The sequence below is a fragment of the Dromaius novaehollandiae genome, chromosome 1, assembly GCF_036370855.1.
Source record: "Dromaius novaehollandiae isolate bDroNov1 chromosome 1, bDroNov1.hap1, whole genome shotgun sequence".
Classification (NCBI taxonomy): Eukaryota; Metazoa; Chordata; class Aves; order Casuariiformes; family Dromaiidae; genus Dromaius; species Dromaius novaehollandiae.
The window spans coordinates 100,518,190-100,546,143 of NC_088098.1; the positions used below are offsets into that span (position 1 = coordinate 100,518,190).

The window sequence follows — 27,954 nt, forward strand, 5'->3', positions numbered from 1 at the left end:
TTTCTTACTATTATTTAAGTATTTTAAAATTGCATTTTGTGGGCAGCCTGGTGGTCTGTTCTCACTTGAAGCCTTCTAGTGCTTTCATTCTTTTCTGTTACTTTTACTTTGACATCCCACATCTTTTTGCCTACAATTAGCATCAATGCACAGATTTTATTTCAAACCATTTACAAACTAGGAGAAGGGGAAATAAGGGGTACACATCTATTTACATTTCATGGTCACATAGGAGGAGGAGTTCTCTTGAATGCTAGAAGAGTTTACATTTTGCAGAATGTGCTGTTGTACAAATAAGTATATTGGATTAAATAGCTTTTTGACACCACTAATGTAGGCCATTGTGAGTCATAAATGCTCATGGCTGTTCTGGCTGTAGCTTACTGTTAAAAGTGTAATTTACTATGATCCTGCTATTCATTCTCAGGTTCTTTTTTCTGAGCTTTTTGGCTCTTCTAAAAGACCTTGCATAAATTATATTTCATGTATGATGTTATTATAATTTTAAGACTGGAGATAACCGTGGTTTTAGTATTCCTTCACTTAAAGGAGCTTGAGTGAACATAAAGTTGAGCAAATTCCTTTGACTCCTTGTGAATTGGAGGAATGATTGAGATATACACATAGATATTTTTCCTATTGCTTTGCTCAAAATCCGATCCTGATACAAATTCTAGCCTGTACACCAATTTGAGGAACAAATTATATTATACTGGTGGTGCCATATATTACTTACTGGTGGTGCAGTACCACCAGTTGCACATTCACAGCCCGAATTGCTCCTGTTTGAAACAAAGGCATGAGAAGTGTTTGTGCCACTTAGCTTATAGTTGCTTATGTGGTCTACACAAGTATTGTATACTGTATGGTGTTGTTCAGCTGCACTGGTTGAGACAGGAATAAATTCCTCATATAGGCAAGACCACTGATCTGTTTGTTTGATTCAGAGAGGGGAAAGAACACAGGATAATGGAAATGAAATTTAAAAAATTATTTAAGAGCCCATGACCATACCAAAAAAGGATAACATTTACAATATCACAAAATTAAATTCCAGCAGGCGAATACAAGTTAAAAGCAAAATCATTGTCACATGTGAATCTAATAGCACAGTATGAGACTTCTCATTTCATTCGTTGTTCTGTTCTGTTTAATAAGATGGTTTGACATACTGAATACCAGATACACAAATGTAATGGTGCCTGCTACTTGATATGTTGAAACTTACTCATTTTGCTACTTTGTGGTAAATTTACTATGCATTTATTCAAAAACTGAATATAATAAATGATATTTAGCTAGAGGAAAAATTGAAATTTTTTTTTTCCCCTTTTGGAGGAAGGTGACGCTAATCATGGTGGGTCTTGATAACGCTGGCAAAACTGCTACAGTTCGAGGAATTCAAGGAGGTAAATCAATAAATTATTATCATCTAAACTGACCATTTAAAGAGAGAGTAAAATTTTTCAGTTTCCATCATTTTCATCTAATCTTGTAATTTATCTCTCTCTCTCATATTGTTTAAAGAAAACTTTTGAGATGGTATTCTGCTCTAAGAGTCTAGTAGCAAAAGTAAGCATATCACAGGCCTGATTGTGTGAAGACCTACAGATTGAGTTAAAAATTAAGGGATCTCACTATGGAAATGTGAAGATCCTAGTGTTGGGATCCTGATTCTTGATATCTTGCAGGTCTTGCTAGGGTGGTTTAAAAAATAGGTGCCCCCATTAGTGCACTTTATGTACAGGAGAGGCAGCAGAGTAGGCTCTGTGTTTGCTCATTGGCCACTGCAGTTAACATGATTTTGAACTAATGTAGGCTGAAATCAGAGGTAGTTTTAATCCACCAGCAGCAGTCGAGGAGCAAAGTTGTTACTGCTCTTTTGCACATTTTTTGAGAATAATAGCCAATGCATATGGGCAAGGTGGATAGTGTGGAAGGAACTGCCTCTTAAGTCATTCTAGCAAGGACCATTAGAGCCCTTAGTCCACTGAGACAGAATAAGTTAGGAGGCAGAGGTGTCTAATTGTCTTGCAGACTTGAAGAGAAAGTGTTCAGAGTGTCTTAGTTCTTGTGTGCCTTGAATTGACCACTGTATTGTTGGGTGTGTGGGACGCTCATTTGTAGCAAAATGTGCTCCTGGTAAGGGTTCATTTTTGGATTTCATTGGAAATCCAATCCATTTCACACGTCATAGCATGTTTTTAGACTGGAGAAAATTTTTTTTCAATAGTTCAATAAATAGCTGAAGGAACATTCTAACACTTTAACTACAAAGCAACTGATGGAAAAGGAGGGCTTGTAAGTGACAGAAGATATAGGGAAAAACTCTATAAGCTGTAGACAACATTCTAATTCATGATTAGTTCGAAGTAATGCAGTGATGCAAAATCTGTGCTACTTCCTAGCACAAATTAGAGAAATCAATGGACCTGATTTTTGTGCAGAAATTGCTTTTGGATGACCATCCAGTAATGTGCATACATCAAGAAACTATATATAAGATTGATGTTGTAAGTATGTATAATTAGGAAAAAATCCCAGAGAAGGAAATGCATATGTGTGCACATAACATACAGGACAGTTCTAATGAATTATATTTTGTATCATTGCTTATAATCAGAAAAGCCCGAACGGTTTTCTATATACTTTCTCCAGCAAGGGACCACTTGACCTTGGAGGATACTTTGCCTTGTCCTTCTCCAGTGACACATGCAAGCAGGACATAATTTGATTGACATAAATCTGGTACTTATATAAACAAATATTCACTATGATTTTTTTTTCTTTGTAAGATTGCAGGATGTCTTGTGTAACAACAAGAGAGTACAAGGCAGTGTTTTGACAGGTTTAAAAATTGCCACTCCACCTTGACTTTCTATTTATGCTTGTTGTGTAAGTTCACTGACTTGCAAAAGTATGAATAAAGTTATGAATATTCTCCCATTTATATTCCAGAATATTTACCCTGAAAACATGTGTACTGCGTTATTTAGTTTTCCATTGTGTTTCAAGATGGATCTTACTGATTTTATCAGCTGAAAGTGACAGTTTTTTCTGAAAGTTTGCTAGAAGGATATTCTTTTGGAAAAATAGGACAAAGGTGGATATGTTATTTCTAATGCGAAATTCCAGGAAAAAATGGTTCTGACTTCTGTGACTGTTTCTCATGGCTCTGTACCATAGCTTGAGTAGTGTTTGATCTAGAAAGCAATTTTTTTCTTCTTTTCTTAACAAGGCTTGCAGACCTTTGGTTAGTCTTCAGGGTTGATAAAAGCTATATATTTAGCCGTGCAACAGCCATACAGCCTATAGGAGGATACTGCAGTTATGATTAGTGGATTTTAGCAGAAATCTGTTCCAGATGTATTTAGATTCTTAGGACTGTTGAAACCTGGGCAGATCAGCATAGTCACCAAAGTCATACTTGCCAAAATAGATCTGCAGCTACTACTGCAGACTGTGTTTTTACAATGGAGGCTGTTCATTATTTTTGGAAACCTAACGGTACAATAGGAACAAATATTTCAGCAGTATCACTGTAATTTCAGCATCTTCAACAACTGTTTCTTTGGCCCCTAACAAACCCTCACGTTCTCATTGTTCTCTCCTGTGTGAGCACGTATGTATGGCTCACAGTGCAAAACATTCTTCAGAATAAAGTCTGCTTAGTTTTAAAGCTGGAATTTTTCACAAGCAGGTGTCCCCATTCCCTTGCTGGAATCATGGCTTGTATTGTTCTGGCCAAGTTGTCTGTTCTGAATCTCCATCTCTGGTGGAACAAGGATTCTCCCAAAAGCGTGGTAGTGACTGACTGATGGTGACTTAGCTTCCGCAGTGCTTTTCAGGTTGCTCTGTGCCTTTTAACTGTGCCTTCAGTTCTCCCTCTCTACAAGCCAAATTCTATGTCTGATTTTCTGACCTTGTACTGCCAAGCTCTATGAAACAGTTGCAGAAATCCAATTAACTTACACCTGTAGAGACAACTCAGTGGTGTGGGGTAGGTGCAGGACTTTTTTGCCAGCTGGAGAGGGAGACAGCAAGCAAAAATGTTAGTAAACAGCTGCAGCAAAAAATCATTTTGCATGGCAAACTCCAAAAAACCCCCCAAACTACCAACAACAAACCCACAAACAAAAAAACCCCAGACCTTGAATAAAGGGAATGAAGTAGTACCACCTCAGAAGAACCTGGTCTCAGACTCTTTAAAAGCTGATCAGGCATTCACTTCATCTCAGCCCATGGTTTGAACATTTGAAGTAGTTTTGGCAACCGTGACTACTAAACGTAAGGGTTTCTTTTTTTAGGGGCAGGGGGGAGGGGGGAATGAAGCGAGTGGGGGGGGGTGGGTGAAGAATAATTTTGGCAGAACGTGAGGCACCCCAGATCATAATACATTAAATGTTTTGTATATATTGTTTCTCAAACGTGGATTAATACCACAACAATGTGTTTTTTGTTCAGACTGTATTTTTAATGTTTAAAACCACAATTGATGTAAATTGCAGGTTTTTATTCTTTTTCTTTTCCTGGTGCTCCTATTAAATGAATGTAAAATAACAAATATTACGTGAGGAGAGGGAAAAATGGTAATGTGAAATATGTGGTTAGCAATATGTTGTCACTTAAGGGGGGAGTTGCCCCTTGCCTTTGCAACGTAAGTTTTGCTACACAAATCACAATGTAAAATCCACTTTAAATCACTAAGGAAACTTTTTACTGAAGGTTTTCTTGTTTGAACTCTGGCAGAGTCTCCTGAAGACGTAGCTCCAACAGTTGGGTTTTCGAAGATTGACCTTAAACAGGGACGATTTGAAGTCACCATTTTTGATTTGGGAGGTGGAAAACGAATTCGAAACATCTGGAGGAATTACTACGCTGAGTCCTATGGTGTGATATTTGTCGTGGATTCCAGTGACATAGCGAGAATGGAAGAAACAAAGCAAGCCATGATAGAAGTTTTAAACAGCCCTAAGATATCAGGGAAACCCATGTTAGTGTAAGTAGTATTAGTAAATGTACTAATAATCTGAAATGTAGTAAAGTTCGAGTTTCAATAATCATACTGAAGAAAGATTTATGTATAGTATTAATAAGTATACAGTACTTTGACAGCACTGTAGTTTTATCACTAAATATTACAGTTAGTGTTTTACTGATATACTATATTACTGATATACTGATTTACTATAGTATTTATGAAATATTTATTTTCTTCGATCTTAATATGATATTAGCCAACAAAGTCTTTTCTTCCCTTCTTCCCTTCTCCTTTCCCTCTTTAGTTGCATGTGGTAATATACTAATTCATTCTCTATCAGACATTAGATCTTTTTCTTTAGCCCTTTTTATGGATGTTTATTTCTCTTATTTTTCCGTAGCAGTGGAAAAATAATAAGGATGTATTTTTTTAAAAAAAAACTCTTAAGATTTTAGTGTTGCTTCAAATGGTATGATAGGTGAAAGGCTGTGCAAGTTTGGCGTGACAGCGTTGTGTAAAAAATGTTGTTACTATTCAGGCCTACATTAATTCCATAAATTGTAATAACTGTTATATTCTGCAATGCTAGTAACCTCTTGGTAATAAATGCATCTTGTTCACCTAACACATGGTGGTGCTGCTGATACACGATCAGCAAAATCTCATTAAAGAAAGGTTACTCTAATAGTATTTGGCGTTTGCTTTTGTTTCAGTCAGTCCATGTGTTTTAATTAAAAAAAAGTTTTTGTTTTCGGAAGATCTAATTTTTTTTTTCACAGAACAGCTGTAGATTCATAGATTTCTATACTTAAAACTTAGTTTTTGGAAAATATCATTAATTACAGTATTTTTTTATTAAATCCAGTTATGAAATAATTGGGAAGAACAAATTTCCTTTTAAAGCTACAAAATAAAATTTGAAAGTAGCAAATGGTTTATCAGGACAATCTCTTTGTGTGGTGGGCATAAGATTTTCCTAATTCAGTAATTATACAATGTTTTAGTAATATCATTAAGAATCTCTGCTTACAGTTAAGAGGAGAGCCCTCTTATTTTTAAGGAATCATGATGATGCTTCTTTGAGGTTTGAGGTTGTAGAGTTAAATTGCCTAATCTGTTTTGATCAAATGGAGTGTGGTTCAGAAAACATAGTATCTATGTTGAAAAATAAATTAGATTTTAACTTCCATTGCTGTCTGCATGGTAGTGAAATAGGGGAGGCAATAAAACTATCTTACTGCAGGTAGTTTAACTCAAATCTGTTCTTCTTAAAATGAAACTGTGACAGTTGACAACTGTGCAGTGTTTCTAAATAAATACAGTTTTTTATGAAAATAAAAATTACATGTCTTAATACTGTAATAGAGCTTATATGGGTGGTTGGTTGTACCTGCACAGAGGCCACTCACTTCCCTGGGACTTAATCCTGCTTTTCAATCCATGTCAGTATCTAATCAGAAGGCAGAGTATATTAATTGAGTCTAATAGTGACTAAATTAAGTTCACTGATGTTATTGGCTTCAAATTGATTAAGCCTCAAGCTCTCAAACAGAATTTGTTCTTCTAATGTCCCACTTTTGCAAAGCAATCTAGTAATTCTTAGTCTTATGGTCCCTATATGAGTCTGCATCCTAAGTTAGGTATTCTTTAGTGAGATTGTCTTTGTTTCCTGTTTGATGTCTGTGTTCATTGTGTAGTTGCTGCACTCCAGGCATCTTCAGATTTCATAAACCCTAGAACTTGCTTCAGCATTTGGAGGATATTTTATACTGTTCAGCCTGCAAGTTGTGAATCTGGACAGCTTGGTCAATAAGTGTGTGGTATGGAAATATGGTTAGCAAATGAGATGAAACTGGTCCCATGCACCTTCCATTGCCTGAAGATGACTTTGGGGGGTGTAAATCCATGCCACTCATACTTGCCAAATAAGAGTTCTATTATGTGCGTGTGTGTATATGTATGTGAGCAGAAAAATTATATATACATAAATTTTTCCTTAACAAATCCCCCCAAATGAAAATGTTTTAAGAGCAAAATAAAGGAAACAGCAGATCTCCAAAATTGTTGTGAAAGTTCTCCTTTTCTAATATTTTCCTCTTCTAAGCAGGTTCAGCTTTTTTTTGTTTATTATTTGTGTGTACCTCAGAGAGAAAACAGTAGTTTGTTTGGAAAATATCATTTAATGAGAAATAAATAGTAAGCATAAAAATAAAATAATGAAATAAATAAAGAGCATAAATAGTAATGTCAAAAGCTTGGTGTCCATGTAGCAATAAATTACCTAAAATCTTGCTAAGCTTTTAATTGGTGCATTTGGAGTTTGTGCATGCATGCAGGAAGGGCAGTATTTCATACAAAGAATGCAGTCACCTCTGAATACTTTAAATCAGAGAAGCTGGAATATAGTTTATGTAAGTCCCTTCTCTCCTGTGCTGTTACAACAAAGAGCATTATCTATTTCTCTTTTCACAGAATGGTATTGTAATTTCATGCCAGGTGAGACCCCTGCTCTGTGATGTCCTTACTCCACAAGTATGTTCCTATTATCTGCACTGTTGCTTTGTTCCTCCAGCACTTAAAAGGAACAAGGAGAAGCAGAAAACCAGTTTTAACTTGTACTCTTGTTGTTGTCAAAAGCTTCTTGTTGTGCACAAATTTCTTTAATATGTTATTTGTAGGCTTAAATACAAAACACTAATTTTTTATTAAATAATGTTTATTAGAACTAGTAAAGGTTTATTAAAAACTAATAAAGGAAACTAAGTCATAGGTCACCCCCTTATATTCTTTTGGAGAGTGTGTTTGCTGGAGAATGATGAAAGTGGTACTGAAATGAAAGCAGAAATGAAACAAATACGTGTTCATACTGGATATTCGTGTTTCTTTTTAAGCATAGATTGAGGTAATGTACCAAGATTTCAACAGTCAGCTCTGAATTTTAGTCTAATGTTATTTATCTTGTGCTATGTGCAATATCCTGTACAATGAAATGTATGCAAGTATACTTTAAAGAGGGATGAAAGGCCTTTCTGGATTTCAAAGGCAACAATAGAACTGCTGTATATGCAGTGTTAGATGTACCTAACACCTCCCTGTCCTTTAACCTGCATCTCCCTCCCCCTTCTCCCCCCCCCCTTTTTTTTAAAAAAACCTCTGGTAGATACACAGCAAAAAGACAATTTCCCTTTTTCCATTTTCTTTTGTGTTTCTGAGCTTTCATCTATCTGGAAAAAACTAATTTTGCCATTTGGATCAAGAGAAATCAAATCTTTATGGCTGGTAGCTAAGATATAGCCTTGAAATATACTACTGCTCAGTATCTCAAGTCCTCCTCCTATTTCATTTCTTTAATTCTTTTCCCTATTACATTTAACCCTTGTACTCATAGAAGAAACATTCCAATTATCAGGTTATCAATACCATGTTTGTGGCTGTGCTCTATAATATTTTACACTTTCTTTATACTAGCTAATAAAGGTTGTGTCAGAAAAGAATGATACTGGAACGGTAGCAATGGTAAGGAGGCAGGAATTTGTCTCTGGACCAGAATTCTAATCTCTCAGAACCTTCCTCTGTATTTTTAATAAAGGTAGATTAGGGATAAAACTACGTATATGTTCATGGACTGTCTCGGCAGATGTAAAAGCAAAAGTTGAAATAGAAATTCCAGTCTATATTGGATAAATAAAGGCCTACTAGAGCTTTTATCCTGTTTCATTTGTAGAGTTACTGGTGTTCTGAAAATTAGGATTTGAATTCAGGAGAACGCTGTTGTTGAATGTTTTTAGAAAATTAATTATTAAATAACGATTCCAAGAGGGAATAACATACAATTTATGTGATTCTGTACTAATTAATAAATACATTCCCTGATAGTTCAGAGTATGCAAGAAAAAATGAGTCTATCTCACTTGTTCCTGAAGTCTTATTCTCCTTCTCCTTTCTTCCTCCATTCAGCATGATTTCTCTGGCTGGGTAAGTGGTAGCACATGCTGCGAGTGGTTGCAGTGCAATGCACAAGCTAATTACTCGGCTCTCTGTTGCCTTTCAGAATAGGTGAGGTGAATGAATTACATCTAGTTTTGGCCTCTCACCTCTAGCCGTGTGAAATTGATATCACTCAGTAGCATGGTTCTCGTAGGAGCTAACTGTCCTTGCAAAAATGGTCTAAAAAGATAGTTGAAAATCTCTTTTTCTACTCAGATAAGCAAATTTTGATGTAACGCATCAGGTAAAATATGTGTTGAACCATAAGATTCCTTTATCTAAATATATCTCTCAAGATAAAAAGAAAGATTAAAAGAAAAAAAAAGAAAAAGATTAAAAGAAAAAAACCCCATATCCTGATTCAGATAATTGGATGAGTTTTTTTTCATGTAAAAAGATCATGTTGTCTGTAACTGTGGGGTATGTTTCATGAAAGTAAATTTCTGCTAGTAGCATTTGAATGAAACTTCTCCAGCTCTTTTTTTAAGCTGCTGCAATGTGATGACAGGTTTGTCCGCAGTGCTCTGTATATTCATTCACTTTCAATACGTTCTCACTTGCTGCTACAGAGATACAGTTATTTAAAACAAAACCCAACAACAAAGTCTCCAAGAACAGGAACAAACAGTAACTTCAACTATGATGCACTTAATAGTTACCAGGAAAGACTGGGAGTCTTTGATGTGAAGTCCTTATCTAAAGTACATTAATTTAACTTTTTTCTATTTGCAAAAGTTATCTCCAAAAATACAGCTATACAGCAGTAATTATGTGGTAATTTAATTTAATCCCCTCCTCCTTTTTTTTTGTGTTCTTTGGGGCAGGGTGGTGGTGGTGGTGGTGTTCTTTGGGTGCTGGCACCACGATGAGCTGTATTGCGTGTGTGCTAGCTGACTTGCTTACTCCTTCTTGGAGGGCAGCAGTTGGTTATCACCCTCTTCCCAACATGTGTGTTTAACAGTGTAGTTTGGTCAGGTAGGATGGATGTGGACCATACCACCTGTGGCTCCTACTAATCAGGACTGGTCTCTAACACTGCATCAGCAGATCTTGCACACTATATGCTCTTGTGCTCCCAAAACTTTAAGTATGTGCTTTCCCTATGAAAAAGGCTTTCATGAGAGATATTGCATCTCTGATTATTTTGGCCACTTTGAATTTAAAAAGTCATCTATCTTTTATACATATGAAAGACCCAAGGCCAAAGGGATGTCACGTGTGGCCCACAGGAGACTTGGGTCAAGTGCTGTGTAGTGTGGATATGACCAGTCCTCTCCAGAAGCTGTTAACCCTGAGCAGCATAGACAGGAGCCAGTCCACCTCGCTCAATCCAGAGGCCAAGGCTTGCCCTCTGTCATTGTCCACAAAGGCACCATTGTTATAACTTATCTCCTAGGTGAGCAACTACGTTAGTATACATATTTGAAAGAAGCAGGGTGGGGGAGAGGTGGGAGAATAATTTTGGATAAATTGTTTAGCCAGGATTGTGAGGCAGTGAAAGAGTTTTAGTCATCGTGTGTGGAGGGCTGTGCAATTGAATCCGAAGTTCTTTCATGAAATACGTGGAAAATTATCTCCTTGGGAATACTTTAAAATCTTTGAGATATAAGAGTAGGGTCACTTGAAAAATTTGTGTTTTATTATGGAAAAAAAAGTGAGGGAGAAAACCCTTTTTATGACCTTTTTTTTAAAAAAAATGCTGGATTTTCTCCTAAGTATTTTGTTTCTTTTTTTTTCCTTGAGAAACAGAACATTTCTCCCAAATATGTATTTTTTTATCTGTCAAAACAAGCAAAGATCTTTTCTGTAAAGTGCTGTACATACATGGCAATTTATGTCACTTAATGTCTCCTTAGACATCTGTTGTTCTTTGTCAGCTGTGAGTAGCGCTAGCATTTGCATTCTTCATGACTTTGATACCAAGATACCACCGTAAATTACCATGCGTAGAGGGCTCTGGCTTTGTCATGAAGAACAGGACCCATTACTAAAGAGTTTGGGATGCAGCCTTTGCTGCCAAGTTGGGGCTGGGATCTCTGGCCCTCACTTCCTTTTGCTGTCTTTTCTCCTGTCCCTATCAATTGCATTATGAAATACCCCAATCCCATAGTATGCCTGTGTACGTGTGCCTGCTTTTTGCTGGGGTGAAAAAGAAGCACTGCTGGTGGAAGAAAAATAAAGGGTAACACATAGATATAAGAATTTTGGTATTGTTCAATATGATAGCTGATTCAAATTGACTCGGTACAGGGCATCATTATATTATCTATTGCTAGCCATAGAGGTTGCAATATCATTTTAAAACAGTTATCTTAAAGTTCTGATGGTATTAGCTGTTTTTTTTTCTTAGTACAAATTACTTTAAGATGTTAAACTTGGTCTTTGGCGTGTGTTTACTGTACCATGTTACTATTTAATTTATGTTTGCTTTGCCCATGTAGGCTGTGTAGAAAAACAGAAATGCTTTAGATGATCAGTCTATTATGTACAGGGAATTCAGTTGTAGAAAGTAAGAATTCTTGCAGTTCTTAGGTTCATATGGATCAGTTTTTTTGTCAGTATCTTCAGGTTTGATACCGGTATGCAAGCTTAATAACTTTTCTTCTTTTTAGAATTGTTTTATTCTCCATTTTAACCAGAGCCACTTACTCTTCATATTATGTAAGGAAATAACAGAACTACGGGAGCAATCTGTTTTTACTTTTATTTTTTTAACTTTGACACAAATACCTACAAGAGTAAATTTTAGAAGTTCATGTGCTATGGCTGATATTTTTATACCAGATGGACCCCTGGGCAGGTGTTTTTCTTCGTAGAAATCTACTTCCTACCTATTATTTCAGTGATGAGGGACTGTAGCTATTAATGTCTCACATTTATTAGCATACTAGCAGCTCTGCTTTAATTTGCTGTTCTGTATAACCGTATAGATAAAGAAAATTCTGATCATTATGAATACTCAATATAAAATTCTCATGATGATAATGTAGGTTTTAGTTATACTAATTAACTTCAGTTAATAGCACTTATTACGAAAAAGCTTTCCACAAGTCTTTCTGGTTTTCTGTCTTCTCAGCTCTTCAGCATGTTATGTACATTGCTGTTTTGCTGTTTTCTAACCCATAAATAGCTGTAAACTACTTGAATTATTTAGTTGCTAATGGGTAGGTAGCTGCCTTCATGAGTATTATTGAAACTTGTATTTTCTTCTATGACTTAAACTACAACTGTTTTATCTTTGAAATAAACATAGTCTATTTAAAAGTCCCTTTGAAGAAGGGGAAGGGCTAGCCCAGAAACACATTCCTCTCGCAGATAAGAATGCTTATGTGAACACTTCTGCCATGAGGGATGCTGGTAAATACATGGTGGTTGTTAATGTTGGTTTGCTCTTCTGTTAACCCTAGTGGAGATAATCCTTCACAAAAGTACAGTAATGCTTTTTTTCTTTTTTCTTTTTTTTTTTTTTTTTTTAGGGCTGAGTTGGGGGAAGGCTCTCTTACATACCTTGTGTTCTAAAAGTAAAAACAGGAATAAAAGATGTATATATACATAGATATGTATATATACATAGATATGTATATATACATATGTCTAAATATATGTATATATACATATGTGTGCATATTTGTGTGTGCATGCATGTATATGTATATAAGACAGCATGTTGACTCTAGCAACTTTTCTCTTTGTATTCCCTGTTGACTTGTTTCTACTCTGTCTGTAAAGGTGGCTATCATATATGTAACAGATGATAGCATCATCTGCATCAGTGGTGCCATTATCTGATTTATGTTCTCTACTACGTAAATAATCTTTGTTTTTCAGTTTAATGTTCAGACCTCTGTTCTTTGATGTCATTTAATTTCAGTTGTAATTTTAAGCTGGGGTGGAAAGAATCCACCTGTTTCTAAAGCTTGCAGCATGGAAATAGTTTCATAAGTCTTTCAATATGTAGATTAATTGCATGCTAATAGAAAAAAAATCAAAGACATTCAGTTCACTCAGTGTCTTGCAGTATTGCAATGCCATTTGTTCTGACTTCTCTGACTGCATCCAGATAAAGTGCTATTGATTGCATTTTTGCACAGCATAGAGGAGTTTAGGACTGCATTCTTGGGGAGTTTTTTGGAAATAACTCTTTTCATCTCAGTTGCACTGTTGTGTTAGAGTAACAGTAATTAGTTTCTCATTCAGTTCCCAAATGGGCTGGGTGCAGACTAGAAGCCAACAAGTGGGATCATGGAAGGCAAAAGCACTCCACATCCACTTGCTATTTCTTCACTGCAAAAAGATCTGCTGCTGCAAAATAAAGCAATGGTATGCTTCCCATCTTGCTAATTCAGCCATTTCATAAGAACAAATAAGTTATCTTCAGACACAGGTTGAGGCAACGGCTAGCTGCTGTTAGCTTTCCCCCTCATTTCAACAGCTTATAACATCAGGGGACACATGAATGTACCTCATTAGAAGGTGGAAAAAGAACAAAAACAGCAGGATGCATAAAATGGAACTAAAAATACCTCTGTGAATTGTAGAGCTATTAAATCTTACAAGTAGATTCTCAGGCACCCTTACCTTTTATCAGCTGTTTTTCCACTGAAGATAAATATTCAGTAAAGCTGTCAACAGTAAACTGTCTGTTTTCATGAAACGATAGGAACATATTATCTTTGTTACACCAGCCCCACCGTCAGATGTGATTTAAATAATCTGAGTTAAAAAAAAAATTATTAGGGATACACGGACACCCGCATTCAGGCATGGCAACAGCATCATTATGAATGAAACTAAAGCTTGAAAAGCTAGATTTAAAAAAAAGGAAAGGAACATTGTGTAGGAAGTAAAAAGTAAATAGAAATAAAAAAATGAGAGAGACTGACAAACACTGTTGATAGCCTGGTGCAATTGGAGCGTGGACGATGTGCAGCCATCAGTCTGTCTCATGGAGTTGATACAAAAAGAAATAGGGACCTGTGTGTTTGCTTCTTATCTAATCCTTGCTAACATTTTTGGACCGGATTCCATTGCAGGTTTTCCAGGCATGAAGTGGTAACAGCAGACAAGACTCAGTTTATCCGTAGATGTAGAGTATATGGAGTCTGTAATCTAAAATGATTAAACCAGGTTGCAATTTAAAGCTTTTAAGGTAAAATTAAAATGTCTTATTTTGGGGGGATATGTAGATACTGAGTATGCATTTTAAAATACATAATGTTATGTTGTGTATCACAGGGCACAAAGTCTTTTTTATATGCTGAATGTTTTTTGCCACTAACATTTTCAGTCTTTAAATGAGTGTCCAGATACTTGCATATGCCCAAGAATTTCTGATGTAATTTATGTTCCACTTTTAAAAATGTGGAGCTTGAAGATTAAATAATTTAAGTTGTGGTCTTTTGGGGGTTTTGTTTGTTTGTTTGTTTGTTTGTTAAGTGGCATAGAGGCTGACAAAACTGGCTAGTTTGAGATGTGTTAAATGTAAAGAAATAAGATGATGGCATTTTTTTAGGATAGCTAGAAACAGGAAAGAATAAGTCTTCTGCGTGTTTCATTCACATTCTTCTTAAAAAAAAAAAAAAGCATTAAGTTTTGCTGCAGCTAGAGTGATTTGATTAAATTGCTGTGCTTAAAACTGAGACTTATATTACCTATGCAAGTCCATAGATCACTGGAGTATAATACAGAGCATTCATAAATAAAGTGTTTAGTTCTATTTTTAACATATCAAAACAGCTTAAGCAGAGTGAAACAAAATTCTTAGTACAGTTCTTTATTATTCCTTCTTTAATTTTGTCTCAATTACTTAAAAAAAAATTTGTATGATGACAGGTCTAAAACTTTCAAGGATGCTTAAGTGCATGCCCCTGTACTGATTTCACGTATGTGTTCTGTATCTGCTTTAGGTACTAAGGGGAGGTATTCGTATTTACTACTCTGGGCATCTAACTTGCATTCTTAAGTGAAAATCCTGGGCTTCTCCAGCAGTGAGCAGAATTTCATGGAACCGTTAGTGATCTGGAAACCCTCATTGGTTCTTTTGGCTACTCGTGTAGTAATACAAATAAACCAAGTCCAGTACTGTGTCCAGATTTGGACTCCCCACTACAAGAAAGATATTGAAGACAGGCATTGATATCCTGCAGTGAGTCCATGCTGGTTAGGTGCCCGAGCACATGATGTAGGCAGAGAGGCTGAGAGAGCTGAGTTTGCTCAGCCTTAAGAGGAAGCTAAGGGGAGATCTTATTACTGTCTACAGCTACCTAATGGGAGGGCATGGAGAAGGCACAACCACATTCTTGTCAGAGAAGCAGTGGATGAGATCCGCAACCAGCTCCTGTCCAGCTCAGAAATTCTTGTCCTGTTTTGAGCAAGAGGTTGGTTGGGATACTCGCAAGTTCCTTCCAACCGAAGTCATTCTCTGATTCTGTATTTATGTATATTTTTAGAAGGAGGGCATTCTATATATATATTTTTAACCAATGAAAGGGAGACTGCAGAGACAACTGCATAGTTATATAGGCTTGGCAGCAGCAAGAGCATGTCCTACCTCTCTGTAATAGAAGGGTCATTTTTCCCTACCCGTTACCTGATAGGGGTCTGCCTGCATAGTTGAATAACACAAATATCTATTGTTTTGTTACCACTTGGCTTCTCAGCAGGCTTTTGACAAAGGTCCCTGTAGGTTTGGTGATGTAGTCTTCTGCTGTTAGTGATCTGTAACATGTTCAGAAAATACCAGCTCAACACCTATCTGTAAGATATACTGTTAAAACAGATAATGCAATGTCCATTTCACATTCTGGAGGACGGTGCATACTGTACTAATATAACACTAATGTTATTTCATGGTGTTAAGATGGCCTTTGGCTCCTTTTGCTTGCCCCCCTAGCCCCCAATTGATCTGAAATTCAACTTTTCTTTGAAGTAGCTACTAGCTACAGTACTACAACAGTCTTTCACTGTTCTGATTTCACTATGGTTCTTGAAAATATTAGGTACTTTTTTTGCTTTAGGCTTCAGGTTCATAATTTTTACTGAGGAGGTCTGCTTTACATAGGGATTTTTTTGTAGATCTTTAGATTAAGAAAACTTAATTTGAACTAAGTTAACATGAGCGCTCAAAAATCACAAGGAAATTAAAAATATCTTTTCTTTTTTAATAAAAGTCTTATGAATCCTGCCCGTTTGAGATTAACAATATTGTTAATGCTTCCCAAAAGCACTAGCGGTTGGTTGCCACATTGTAGTTTATCTTCTGGAGAACACTTGGGCTATTGAAATGTGAAAGAACAAAAACATATTATTTCTCTCCTTTGAATCCATTCCTCTGATTCACATTTTTGTGAAAGCCATAAAATTCAGAAACAGATGAAGATCCCTTCACATTCTTCCAGCTCTGTTTGGAAGAAGAGATGCAATTTTTTCAAGAGATATGTGGAAGGGGAAGGAGTGAGTGGGAAGAAAGATGAAGGAACAGAGGGATCCTGAGACTGGTTCAGTTTACTAAATAGGAACCATTAGTATTGCAGATAGTTTTTCTTTTGTCATCTGCAGCATGGGCAACACCAGCAACATACTGCTTTGCAAGGATTTCTCTTTCGATACTTGACTGCAAGCCCAAATTTTTCCCTTGTTGTTTGAACGTATTCTTGAGTATTGTTCATAGTCATTTCAATGTTGTTGATCATCTCCCCTTGCTCCTCCACCAGAATTGATATCTGTATAAAAAGTTCCTTCAAGTCTTTGATCTGGTTCTCCAGATTGACTAGTTCTCTATGTCTCTGTTCAATCTCTGAAAGCTGTGCTTTGGTAATTTTGACTTCAGTGAGCAGATTTTCATTGAAAATCTCCCATTTTCCTTGTTGGAGCATATTATTGACTTCTTCATCAGATACCTCTTTACCAGCAACTTCCAGCTGGCGAACAATAAATTGTCTGCATTTTTCTTGCTTAGCAGTAATAGCATCATTGTATGAGAGCATAGCATTTAGGTAACGCTGGAATAGGAAGGCATGGTGGGAAGTCAAGATTCTTACTATGGCAGATGATGGCCCCTGTTCATTTTCAGCTTTTTTCACTGCCTTTGACAGTTCATCCAAGCATTTGCTAATGTGCTCTGCTTGAATTTTTATTTCTCTTGCTATGTTAGATTCCTTTTTAAGGACACTGAACCTTCTCATTGAAGATACTAGGGTTTTTTGTTGTTGACTGAACTTATGAACCTCCTCCACCAAATTATTAATTTCATTCTGAAGCTTCTGGATTTCATGCAAGTGTCTCTCAGTTATGGGCTCTTTTTCATAAATGATAGCCTGCTGTTCAAACTGTTCCTGCTCTTCTTCCTGTACTGTTGCACAGCTGTTTTCTCCAACTAGCTGCAGTTCCTTAGCTCTTAGTTTAAGCTCTTGAAGGCGGTCTCTCATGATTTTTGTGTTCAAGATTTTCTTTTATTTTTCCCCTCTTGCAACACAGGGAATTAACTCCAATATCTTTTTTCTTATTTCACTGTAATCAAAGTGTAACAGCAACAGCAATCCATGTTAGCAGTTATCTGTATACATGAAAAGTAATTCTGGAGATTATAGAGAGCTACTTCCCTCAGTACAAAGGTGAGGTAAAAGTAGCAGCGAATGGGAAGTTATAGGTATTATGAACAAAAGAAAGATTTAGGTGATATCAGTGCACTCCATCCTGTAATTCAGTTTCTGTAGCACTGTGGCAAATTTGTAGCATAGGATCTAGAACTTAGAAAAACTGGGAAGAGGGCATGTGGAGAGGATGTTTGTTTTGGGGAGGAAGAGAGGAGTGACTCAAATTCTAATTTTACTGTAATTCCTTATTTGATGAAAGAAAAATAATCAACTATAAGTCTTACAGAAATAGAAGTGAATGTGCTGCTCCATTTTCACATTCTTAGTGGGAAACAGCACTTAACTTCAGCTTTTGAGGTCATGAGACAGACCCTCTTAAGAAAGATCAGCATTTTGGTTCGAATAAGCTGTTTTAGGCTTTTAGTTTAGCTACACTTAAAAGTCCTCCTTCATTTTTACCATGCCTTCCCTTGCCTGGGGAGTTAAACTGATAGTAACGGAAGCACTTAACTCTATGTCAAAACAGAACAACAGAACTCTAATAATTTAGTGTGAAAACATATATTTTGTTAATATCTGAGTATTTTTAGAGGTGGATGTGGTATTAGTTTTGGGGCTTGAAGATTTTCTAAGCCTTTTGTGTATTGCCATCATCTGCTCTTATATTGTTATTTGCAGTCTTTGTAAAATTTATGCAAATGTAATCTGTACACCATCTTGGGATATGGTTCAGTACTGTTTTTTTATTTAATAGAAAGTGGATTTGGTTCTGTTTTCTCCCTTAGCTGTTCTGAGAGCTGTAATGGAGATATTTAAAACCTCTGAGAATTATATTAATGGTGTACCTATTAAAGTGATATTGAAGTTTTCTACTGGAAGTGAATTTTATAAAAAATATGAGAAACATACCTTTCAAATGACATGGGGTACAGCATTCAGCCTGGCCTTATGTGGTCATTCTTAATTTCCTTGCTTGTTTTTGAATATAGAAAGTTTTCCTAAAAAATATTTAAGTGGCTTGCTTGAAGACATCTTTCATATAATAATAATTTTTTAGAAAGCCCTGGCAAATTGTGGAGCTGTTTTATAAATATATAATTAAAAAAAGAAAAAAAGAAAGAAAGAAAGAAAAAGAAAACTTAGACCGCTGTTGAATATCTGCCTGTCTTGAACCTAGCAATATCCATGGAGGGGGATCTTTAGCCTGTTATGCAGACAGATGAAACGCAGACCAAGTAACCCTGAAAAATAAAAGTGATAAATGTGAATATTTTTGAATGCAGCTTTAGTTTTTAAGTTAAGAAGGCTTATATATAAGGAACAAGAATTTTGGAAGGGTTGCTTTGGGGATTTTAAGGTATTCCATTCATTGCACCACATCCTAGGCTTTGAGGTTTAACCTAGCTTTTCAAAATTCACATATTGAAGAGAGTGCATTTGATAGTAAGATGTTTCTATTGTATAGCTCATTACATAGAGAAGAATCCCCAAATGCTAGCAGATGGCTTCCAGGAGTTTTCAGATGTTAGTCATATTAACCAACTTGGGTTTAAAGCATGTAACAACTCCCCTACACACACACTTTTGTGCATCTACTGCATAATTTGTCTTTTATTAAAATGTTTTTTGTTATGGCTGTTTTCGTGCTGTTGCTGTTGAGTGCTTTTTCCCCTGCTGCGTGAGCAAAAAGGAATTGCTTCATTCTGTACCAGTCACAGTTATTGATCATTACTGCTTTGAAGTAGACTAGCATTTGGATTTACTTTTTAGGTTAAAATTTTGTGTAAGTGGTTAGTTTGCAGTTGGCTTGTATGTAGTGCTGTTGATGGCATGTCACAAATTCTGCCAGACAAAAAAAACTTGGCCAAAGGTGATAATTGAAGACTTATCGTTACAAAATGATTGTGAAAATTGTAAATTTAGATATGGGTTCTACTGGGCCTGAAACAAAAAGTATAGGACTGCAAATTGTGTGTGCAGAAATAAAAAGAGAGGTTTAGCCTTTCAGTGCTGTATTAGTAAGCTGGGATTGCTCTTTTAAAATCTAAGACAATTTAAGGCACTCTTCAAGGGGGTGATGTGTTTATGTTAATACTGAACTGCTCACTGTACTTGATATCTTTGCCTGATGCAACAAAGCAACTAGTTACTGAGGATAGATAATCTCTGTATTAAATATTTCTGTTGACGATTTTATTATGAAGAAGACAAAACTTTGCATGTTTGCATGTGTTTAGGAATATGAAATCCAGAACCCAATCTTTTGTTTTAGTTAAGAGAAAGTTTCCATTAGGTATGCTTTAGAAAATTTTTAAGTTCAACTATTTTTAATTATGGGGAGAAAATACTTTCTTCAGACTTCCCATGAATGTTTTCTTTGGCCTATAATCAAGAATGGAAGATTTCAGTAAAAGAAGTGAAATGTTCAGAAGTAGATGATTGTGGAATAAACTTGCTTATACCACATTAAGTACAGATTCTAGAATTGCTTAGTATATGCCATACATTCGAAAATCAGTCACGGCTGACTCTGAAATCCTGTTCTGCTGTGCCTTCAGAAAAGATCCATATTCTTAAGCAGTTAACATTTAGGAAGGCTTCTTATGTTTTCTTTGCCTTTCTAAAAAAATTCTTACTGGTTCTAAAAGTGGGCTCTTTGTACAGAGGTGAAGGTTACTGTGTCTCATTTTGCTGTAGGCATCCACATGTGATGCCTAGTTAGACTACATAAGGATGCTGCACATCTTATGTTGCTAATGGGTAGAGAGGGAGGGGTTCATGAAAAGCTGTAATAGGTTACTGATATGTACTGCTTTTTGGAGTGCATATTGACTCAGTCTAGATTTGCAGCTTAGATACCCCAAGGGAGGTTGTGAGAGTACTCTTCATATGGATACACTGTCTTCTGTCTGTGCCCTTCCTGTGGTAAAAAATCAATTCGTGGAATCTAAGGTTTTTATTTGGGGTCCTCCAGCTAATGCAAATGTCTTTCTTTGAACCGTTTGTTTAGGCATAAATGTTAAACAGTGCAGTACTATCTTTTGGCTAGTTTTAGAGATTTCAGAACAATTTGATGAAACAGTAGTTCTATAGGTGAAAATTTTTTGAAACCCCAATTCTAAAGATTTTTAGTAAGAAAATGCAGTATTTCTTTATAGCATACAAAATGCACCCTTTTGGAATAGCTGCATAGGATCAATCCAATAATTCGTTAATGTGCAAATGATTTTGTTACCTGTTAACAAATGACGCTGCTGTGGTGGTTGCTCTGATCCCTAATGCGTATTCAAGCCTCTAAGCAGATTTTTGCACAATACAAGTCATGGAATTGAACAGAGTGAACATGTTTTCCACAGACTTAATCCTTCTTCAGATAGACAGATTTAGCTGAAAAACAAAGTTGAAATGCTACGAAGATGAATCATCAAAGAATGATATTCTACCCTAGTGCAGTTGCTAGAGTAGTTTTTCCTTAACCTTTTGTTGTTTTTGTTGATTCCCTCCTTTCCTTCTGCCCCCCATCATTATCTTAATATTTGAATTTAGTGTTTGGTGATTAGTGATCCACTGCAAGAGAATCCAGAAAGTTTGGCAGCTATTAGAAATTACAGTAATGTACTGAGTCATATGATCAGGCAAGCTTGGAAGTAATTTATTGGAAAACACTACTTGGGGGTGGGAAAAATGCAAGATGTGTTTGTCATATTGCAGTACATCCTCTGCATTGCTCAACCTGATGTAAATCGTGCCGTAGCAGAAAGACATGCGAGTCCTTTAAGATAACATTTGTTTGAAATGCTTCAGAACTGCACCACTGAGACTGCTGCAGGGAAAGTTCAGTGTGGGGCATGTGAAAGGAACCGGGAGTGCTAAATGAGGCTCCAAAGACTTGACCTGAAAATCAGTTTTAGTACAGCCTAACACATCTGTTGACCCATGTTAATTTAGCATGGCTTAACAGGCCGATGATTAAAAAGCAAGTTATAAGGGCACCATTAATGCTTATGCGAGGTGGCAAGACATTCTTGTATCTAAGAAAATGCAAGTAATTACTGAAAAGCTTTAAAGCATGTGTACAGTCATCCATCAAAACACCTTAGTTTCTCAAAAGGGGCAGTTAAGAATTTTTCATAAGATCAGTTTGGCTTGAGAATAAATCAGTTGCAGGAAGAGAAGAATTATACTGCGTTTCATAATCAATCTGTGTATCCATTTACAACTGGTAACTATTTTTTGATGTTTTGTGTGCTGTGGTCTTGAAATGGCTGTATACACAAAATTCCTTGCAAAAAATGGAATGGAATTGTGTGACCGTTATGGAACTCTTTGCAAAGTATGAATCATATCACAGTTTCTTCTCAAGTATCAAACTCGTGGAGAAGTAAGCAGAAAACACTTCAGGTTGCTGTTAACTGGATTTTTTTTTTTCTTATTTAAACATCAGTTGCACTGAAGAATGGAATGTAAGCAACTGGACTGTAGTTTCATGTCTTGCATCCTATCTGGCTGGCCTTTAAAATCAGCCTCTGAACTTGCTTGCCACTTAAATGTGGTTGATTATATTGGCAATTGAAACAGATGCGGGTTTCAAATAAATAAGGATGTCTTCATGACAAAGATAACCTTGAAGATTGTTGTCCTGACTTCTTGAGTGTTCCACGGCAGAGCTTTGTTCATGTCCTAAGCCCTTGTTGTTGTCCTGCATGTTTGTGTATATGCATAGGGGCATATCCTGTGGCTCTTTCTGTTGAGATGAAAGGTTTTTCCTTGAGATTTTTGTCAATAGAGGGAGATTATGCCTATTCTTTTAGAGCTGTAGAAAGGGAATGGGTGGACCGAAAACACTTGTGTGACTTAGAGTGTCCCCTACATTGAGGAAAAAAAAAATAAAAAGGTGGGCTCTAACCTCTCCTTTTACAGTGATAAAGAAGCACAGACTAGCACACCCTCACCAGATTTTTTCTTTCTGGATAGTTGAAAAGATTGGGCTAAACAGCTAAGAGCAGGAGACTGACTATGCAATAAAAGTAAAACAAATCAGTAAGTGGAAGAACATTAGCTGGTTAAACTGTAGTTTCAAATTCTTGTCTGTTGAGTTTAAAAACAGCTCTAAATTCTCCTAAACATACAAATCTTAGAGCATCAGTGAGGTCTGCCCATATTTCTAGCCATTCCTCAGTCACAAAAACTGCATCTTCATTTATCCGAACTGTTATTTACATTGAAACCTGAATTAGCAATATGTAAGGAACCTGAATCAAGAGCTGCTAACTAGTCGTTAAAAGAGAAAATCTATGGAAATGTAGTTGTTCTAATAACATGGCTGTGAGAATTTAGTCAAACTGATGTAGTTCTGTGCCTATTCTGTGTACAGTTAGAAGCTGTTTAATATTGAAAATACAACCAAAGAACAGACAAGGCTACAGAGTGGGTTGTATGTTGGGGGGAGGTGGAAGGAGTAAGGAAGGGATACAACACAGTGTTGGAGAAGAGGAAGAATCAGGCCAGTTTTGTACTCTACTGGTGGTACTCGGAGCTCAAAGATTATTGATGTGCTTTCACGCACAAATTATATTTGGGGGAAAAAACATGAATGTGCATGCTGCATTTAAGTTTGGTCACAGTTACAGTGACATATGCTGCACCTGCCAGTCCTGACTGACAAAACAGTGATCTCACTCTGAGGAAACAGTCTGCAGGTTATTCTCTGTAATTGGTAAGGGATTTGAGCATTGCTTGCTTGAAAGCAAAACTGAAGAATTTATTTAATGTTTTGATGGTGTTTTTCACATATTAAACTAAATCTTTAATGTCAGTAGTGCTTTTTAAGAGGTATATCAGAGACCTAAAAAATGAGTAGATGCCTGCTCTTGTTTTACTTGTTTACTTCAGGCAGGAATAATACTAAAAATCAGCACCTGCACTTGATCAGCTGGTGCAAATATGATGGCCACCTATAGGTCACAGAAATTCTCAAAATCATAATCTCCTCTGTCAAACAGTTACACAGTGAAGGTACAGATACTGCTGTATTTTAAAGCAGAGTTGAAACTGAATTAGGAGCAAGAGAAGGGGCTACAGCACAGCATGAAGGATAGGTGAAATCCTGTCCATTTACTAGGACATATAGTTTGAATTGCTAGTTAGCAACTTAGTCTAAAATTGTGATGTTCTATCTCTTTCGTGATTGTTTTCCTGACAGTAGAATTGCAGACTCAAAATTTGTACTGTGCAAAATTTCCACCTAGTTTTTATTCCCATTTCATCTCTGTCAGACCGTGTAGCTAAATATTGTAGCCTTGAAAATCAGCTGTAATAAATGTAATAATTTCCAGGTAGCTTTTTTAGAACATCTTATAGGGAACTTGACTAAAAACTCTACTGTTTGGCTAGGTGTTGACATATCTTCAAGGTGAAATACAGGATAAGAATAATATTTACAATTTTTTAAAAATCTTGTGCAAAAAATATGTGGCAATAGCATTTGTTTATTGACTTTGGAAGTTCTACATCTGGAAGTCAAACGTAATATCCTTGTTGTGAGATCAGAGACCTCTTTGGGACAGAGCCAGTAGGCATGATTCAACTGATGGCAGTGTGTGTCAGAGAAATTACACTTTTGGTACATAAGAATATGATTCAGACCTGAGGTGGGAATGAGACCATTTACCCAAGTGAAACAAATTATAGTGGTTGTCATTCTTGTGACCGCTTCAAAAGGTAGTATGAGAAAGGAGTTGCTCAGGAGTTGCTCTAGAGTTGCCTAGAGATACTAAAACAGGGTGAGTTTCAAATCCCGTATCTAAGTATTCTCTATATTTAAATGTAAACTGGAGGAACCGGTTAAGGACAAGGTTGAATTGGAGAAACGTCTCTCCTATCTCCCTTCAACTACATTTATACAAACTCTTAACTGATGTTAGTAGGCAGATAATCTTGGAGCACCTCATGTCACCAGTTTTTCATTATACTCATCCTCATTTTAAAAGGATTGTTTTGCTTAAGAATTAAAGGCATGAAAAACAAAATAGAGAAATGAAACGTCCCGTGTCTTTGAGAAAGAGGCTATTGCCAATAAGTAGAAAGTGGCCGATGGGTCTGTAATTGTGAACAATTCATAAGGTACTGAAAACTAGGACTGTTTCACAGAGTGTTAATGAAGAACATAGGTTAAAATCTCGTAACAGGCACTGTTTTGATTGTTTCAGTATAAGTTAAAAACTGTTAAAAGTAATCTGCAAAAAGTTTGCAAAAGGAGGGGTCAGAGCTTAATCTTAGAATGCCTAAAGGTCTCTATGGGAGGCCTGAAAGTGTTTGGTGGTTCTTGTACATGCTCGTTTGTGTTAAAAATATCAAGAATTTTATTTTCTGTGACTTCCTTGACAGGCTAAAGTAGAGTCAATAACTGAAGAGGAAAGAATGTGAAATGTTTTAAGAACAAAGAAACAAATCTGACAAATCCACACCTTTCTTCCTGTTTGTCGATCAGGAATTTGAGTTTCATGGATGTTAACATAAAACGTAAAGATGCTAACAAACCTTTTCCTGCTTTGACTGCTCAGGCCCCACCTCTCTAGTATCAATCAGTTTATTGATTGCTGTCCACAGGATTGTCCAACAAAAAATAAGAGTTAAAATTCTGAAGAAAAACAGTACAACAGCGTTTTAAATAAAACCTCCCTATAAACCATGGACGAAAAAATAAGGCATTGGTCTTTCCCTTGTGTAGATTGCTGTTATGGTCAAAGATTCTCTCTCTTCTCATCTGTTTTCCCCACACACATTAGGAGTCCTGAATAAGTCACTTCCAAAGCTATGGCTTCTCAGAGTAGCCTTAAAGATTAATATTCTTGAGCTTAGGTAAATCATTCACATGAAGATTTATTTTTGGTAAGTTGCTTGTACTCATGTTGACAGTTCTGATACTATAGTGTCTTGACCACAGAATTATTTGCTGTTCATTAATTTTGATGGGAAACATGCACTAGAAAATGGGCAGTTAAAAGACTTAGAGCGAATAATTAAAGAACAAATAAAAGGTAATTGTATTATCTTGGCAAGTCAGGTTTGACACAAAATTTGGGGTCTGTGGCAGCTGACTGTGATTAAACTTAACCCAAAAAGAAGCATCTCTGGGGTATTTTTCACAAATTCCCCTTAATACAGTATATCAGCCCCTACAGGATATACTTTTCAGTGTTGTGTTACTATATGAGAGTCCCATACAAGTGGAGAGAAATGCATAAGCTGGAAAGCAACAAGTAGTGTTTAAAAAAAGCCAACCTCAGAACAAGAAAAAAATAAAGAAATCCTTAACTCTTTCAGTAGCACTCTGGATTTTTGATGAAAGCTGAGATACGGATGTGTCCTTTTCATGTTGGATTTTTTTTTCACAGAGCCTTTTGGCTTGTAGAGTAAATTATAATACTCATTTGTTTCCTCTCTGATCAGTAGCTTAGATTTTAGAAACAGGTCAAGGAGCACACACAGTTTGCATTCAGACTTTGTTTTTCACTGACAAGTCTTCTGTTTTTTAAGAGAAGTATTGTTACTGAGCTGTAGATGTCAGTTGTGCCAATGCACACATGCACTCCCTTTCCACAGTTTCCCATGACTCTTCAAATAAAGTTCAAAAGCTCTCTAGCTGTTTTAAAAAAATCCTACTTGATACAAAAGCAACTGGTGCCTACCTTTTCTTTATTTCTTGTGAAAAGAAAGTTTATGTTGTTACGCTAAAAAGGTTCCAAATATACTTTTTGCGAAATTGAAATAAGCCAAGCATGATCTTATATATGAAGCTTTTCACTTGGTAACTTAATGTGATAAACCAACAGACACTCTCCTGTGCTTTCAAGTATGTTTTGATTATATACCTTCTACAGTTTTTAAACACAAAAAATTGTTATATGTGAGGTTCTACTGACTTAGAAAATTAAAATCAAGCTCTATCCTTTAAGATAACTCTGACGTACTCTCTAAGGAAGGAAATTTTATGCATAAAACTTGCCCTGAAAATTAGCATTCCTGTGCGTGAGCAGTAGAGCTCTGAGACTATATTCAGCCAGAGAAATATCAAATTCTTTGCAGGGTAGACATCCATTATTTGTATGTTTTGACACTTAGGTGCATTTCCACTCTAAACTGAACTACTCCTTTTTTTTCCTCAAGTTTGCAACTTTGTAAACATTGAGTAAAAGAAAACTCTTTACCTTGTAATCCTGTGTTGGTGGCAGCCTCTTTTATCCTTTACTGAGGAACTCCTACAGACAAGCTCGAGTGCAGTCTGAGAAACACTGTTTTGAATACTTGCCTAAGTAATGTGTCTTGAGTGACCTTCCGTTAAATATTTTCTGCATGCGTTCTGCTTCCAGTTCTTAAATAGTTGTCCAGGGGTTCGTCTTCAAGAGCTGTGGTGTGTGTGAGAGAGTGCGAGAGAGAAGCTGCCTTGTGCAAGTGCAGTAGATGGCGAATTGATTACTCTCTGCTTGGGGAATCTGGTTCGGCCTGTTTGCAAGCCAGCCTTGCTCGGAGGCGGAGCACTTAGCACGGCGGCCCATAGCAGGAAGTGCTGAGCATCGGCTCCCTAGAGAAAGACCTTCCACGCTGGGCGGGTGGCACTGCCTGCCTAGGAGGCACGAGCGTAGGGCAGTAATCACTTTATTCTGCACTGAAGCGCACAAAACAAGAACAAACAAACAAAAAGAAAGCGGGGGCTAGTCATCGATCTATTCATAAATTTAACTGAAAGGGGGGAAAAATCCAGTATAATAATGCCCTTCATCACGGTCAGGATATTAAAAGTATTTTAACTCCATTTAAAAGTTTGACCCAAAGGCTGAAAGGGGGCGAGGTGGGGTGGGGGTACAACATGGAATGCGTGTCCTGCGTTAAATTACTTTGGTTCTTGGGGAATATAATTTGGAGAGCTCCGTCTGGATGCGTTACTTACCTAGATGCAGCACTTCATGTGCATTTTTTGAATACGGTTGCTATTGCAACATGAGCACTGTGAATAAAATGAAAGATAATTGCCTAAGAAGAGAAATCTTTTACTTTTCACGGTATCAGGGGTTAAAACTCAGCAGCGATTGTAACTTACAGGACAGTAGTATTGTGTTTACACTGAGCTATACAGCTTACTGATATTACATTCTAGTTCAACTGTCGTTGGAAGAATATGTAGTCCAATAACTTCACAAATATTGCAGTTATTTAATCTGGAGGTGAGAAAGGAGTAGGCTATGTCAACAAGTCTGTGTTCAAAAATTTTCTTCTTCAGTCAGGTATAGATCGGAATTCACAACACTGTTGAGAAATGCTTTTTGAGAGGCTAGGGGGCAGAGCAGTAAGAGTTTCAGCCTGGGACAAAGATGCATTAAATGAACAAAGTAG

The 27,954-nt window shown here is 36.5% G+C and overlaps 2 protein-coding genes across 11 annotated transcripts in view; one reads left to right on the forward strand and one right to left on the reverse strand.

Annotated features, from left to right (window-relative positions):
- The window catches only part of ARL13B (ADP ribosylation factor like GTPase 13B), a 52,285-nt gene that overhangs the window by 4,838 nt on the left and 19,493 nt on the right, over positions 1 to 27,954 (forward strand). For all 9 annotated transcript variants that reach the window (XM_026122432.2, XM_026122439.2, XM_026122440.2 and 6 more), the window contains exons 3-4: positions 1,339 to 1,409; positions 4,750 to 4,999. In XM_026122432.2, the coding sequence (XP_025978217.1) occupies positions 1,339 to 1,409; positions 4,750 to 4,999 (321 nt within the window). The remainder of the gene's footprint in view (positions 1 to 1,338; positions 1,410 to 4,749; positions 5,000 to 27,954) is intronic.
- On the reverse strand, positions 137 to 27,084 carry STX19 (syntaxin 19). 2 transcript variants are annotated; one of them, XR_003262550.2, is made up of 5 exons: positions 26,772 to 27,084; positions 20,798 to 20,949; positions 18,472 to 18,803; positions 13,547 to 13,681; positions 137 to 4,024 (listed from the first exon to the last, which is right to left on the reverse strand). XR_003262550.2 is itself a non-coding variant. In XM_026122441.2 (4 exons), the coding sequence occupies exon 4, from the start codon at positions 17,392 to 17,394 to the stop codon at positions 16,516 to 16,518; it is 879 nt and encodes a 292-aa protein (XP_025978226.1). In that variant the 5' UTR covers positions 17,395 to 17,476; positions 18,472 to 18,803; positions 20,798 to 20,949; positions 26,772 to 27,080; the 3' UTR covers positions 14,726 to 16,515. The 2 variants fall into 2 exon arrangements, 1 of the variants encoding a protein (XP_025978226.1); XM_026122441.2 differs by lacking the exons at positions 137 to 4,024; positions 13,547 to 13,681 and adding an exon at positions 14,726 to 17,476 and having other exon boundaries at positions 26,772 to 27,080.

Coding starts and splice junctions, on each gene's coding strand:
- STX19 (XM_026122441.2), bottom strand. CDS start 17,394: ATGAGAGACCGCCTTCAAGAGCTTAAACTAAGAGCTAAGGAACTGCAG.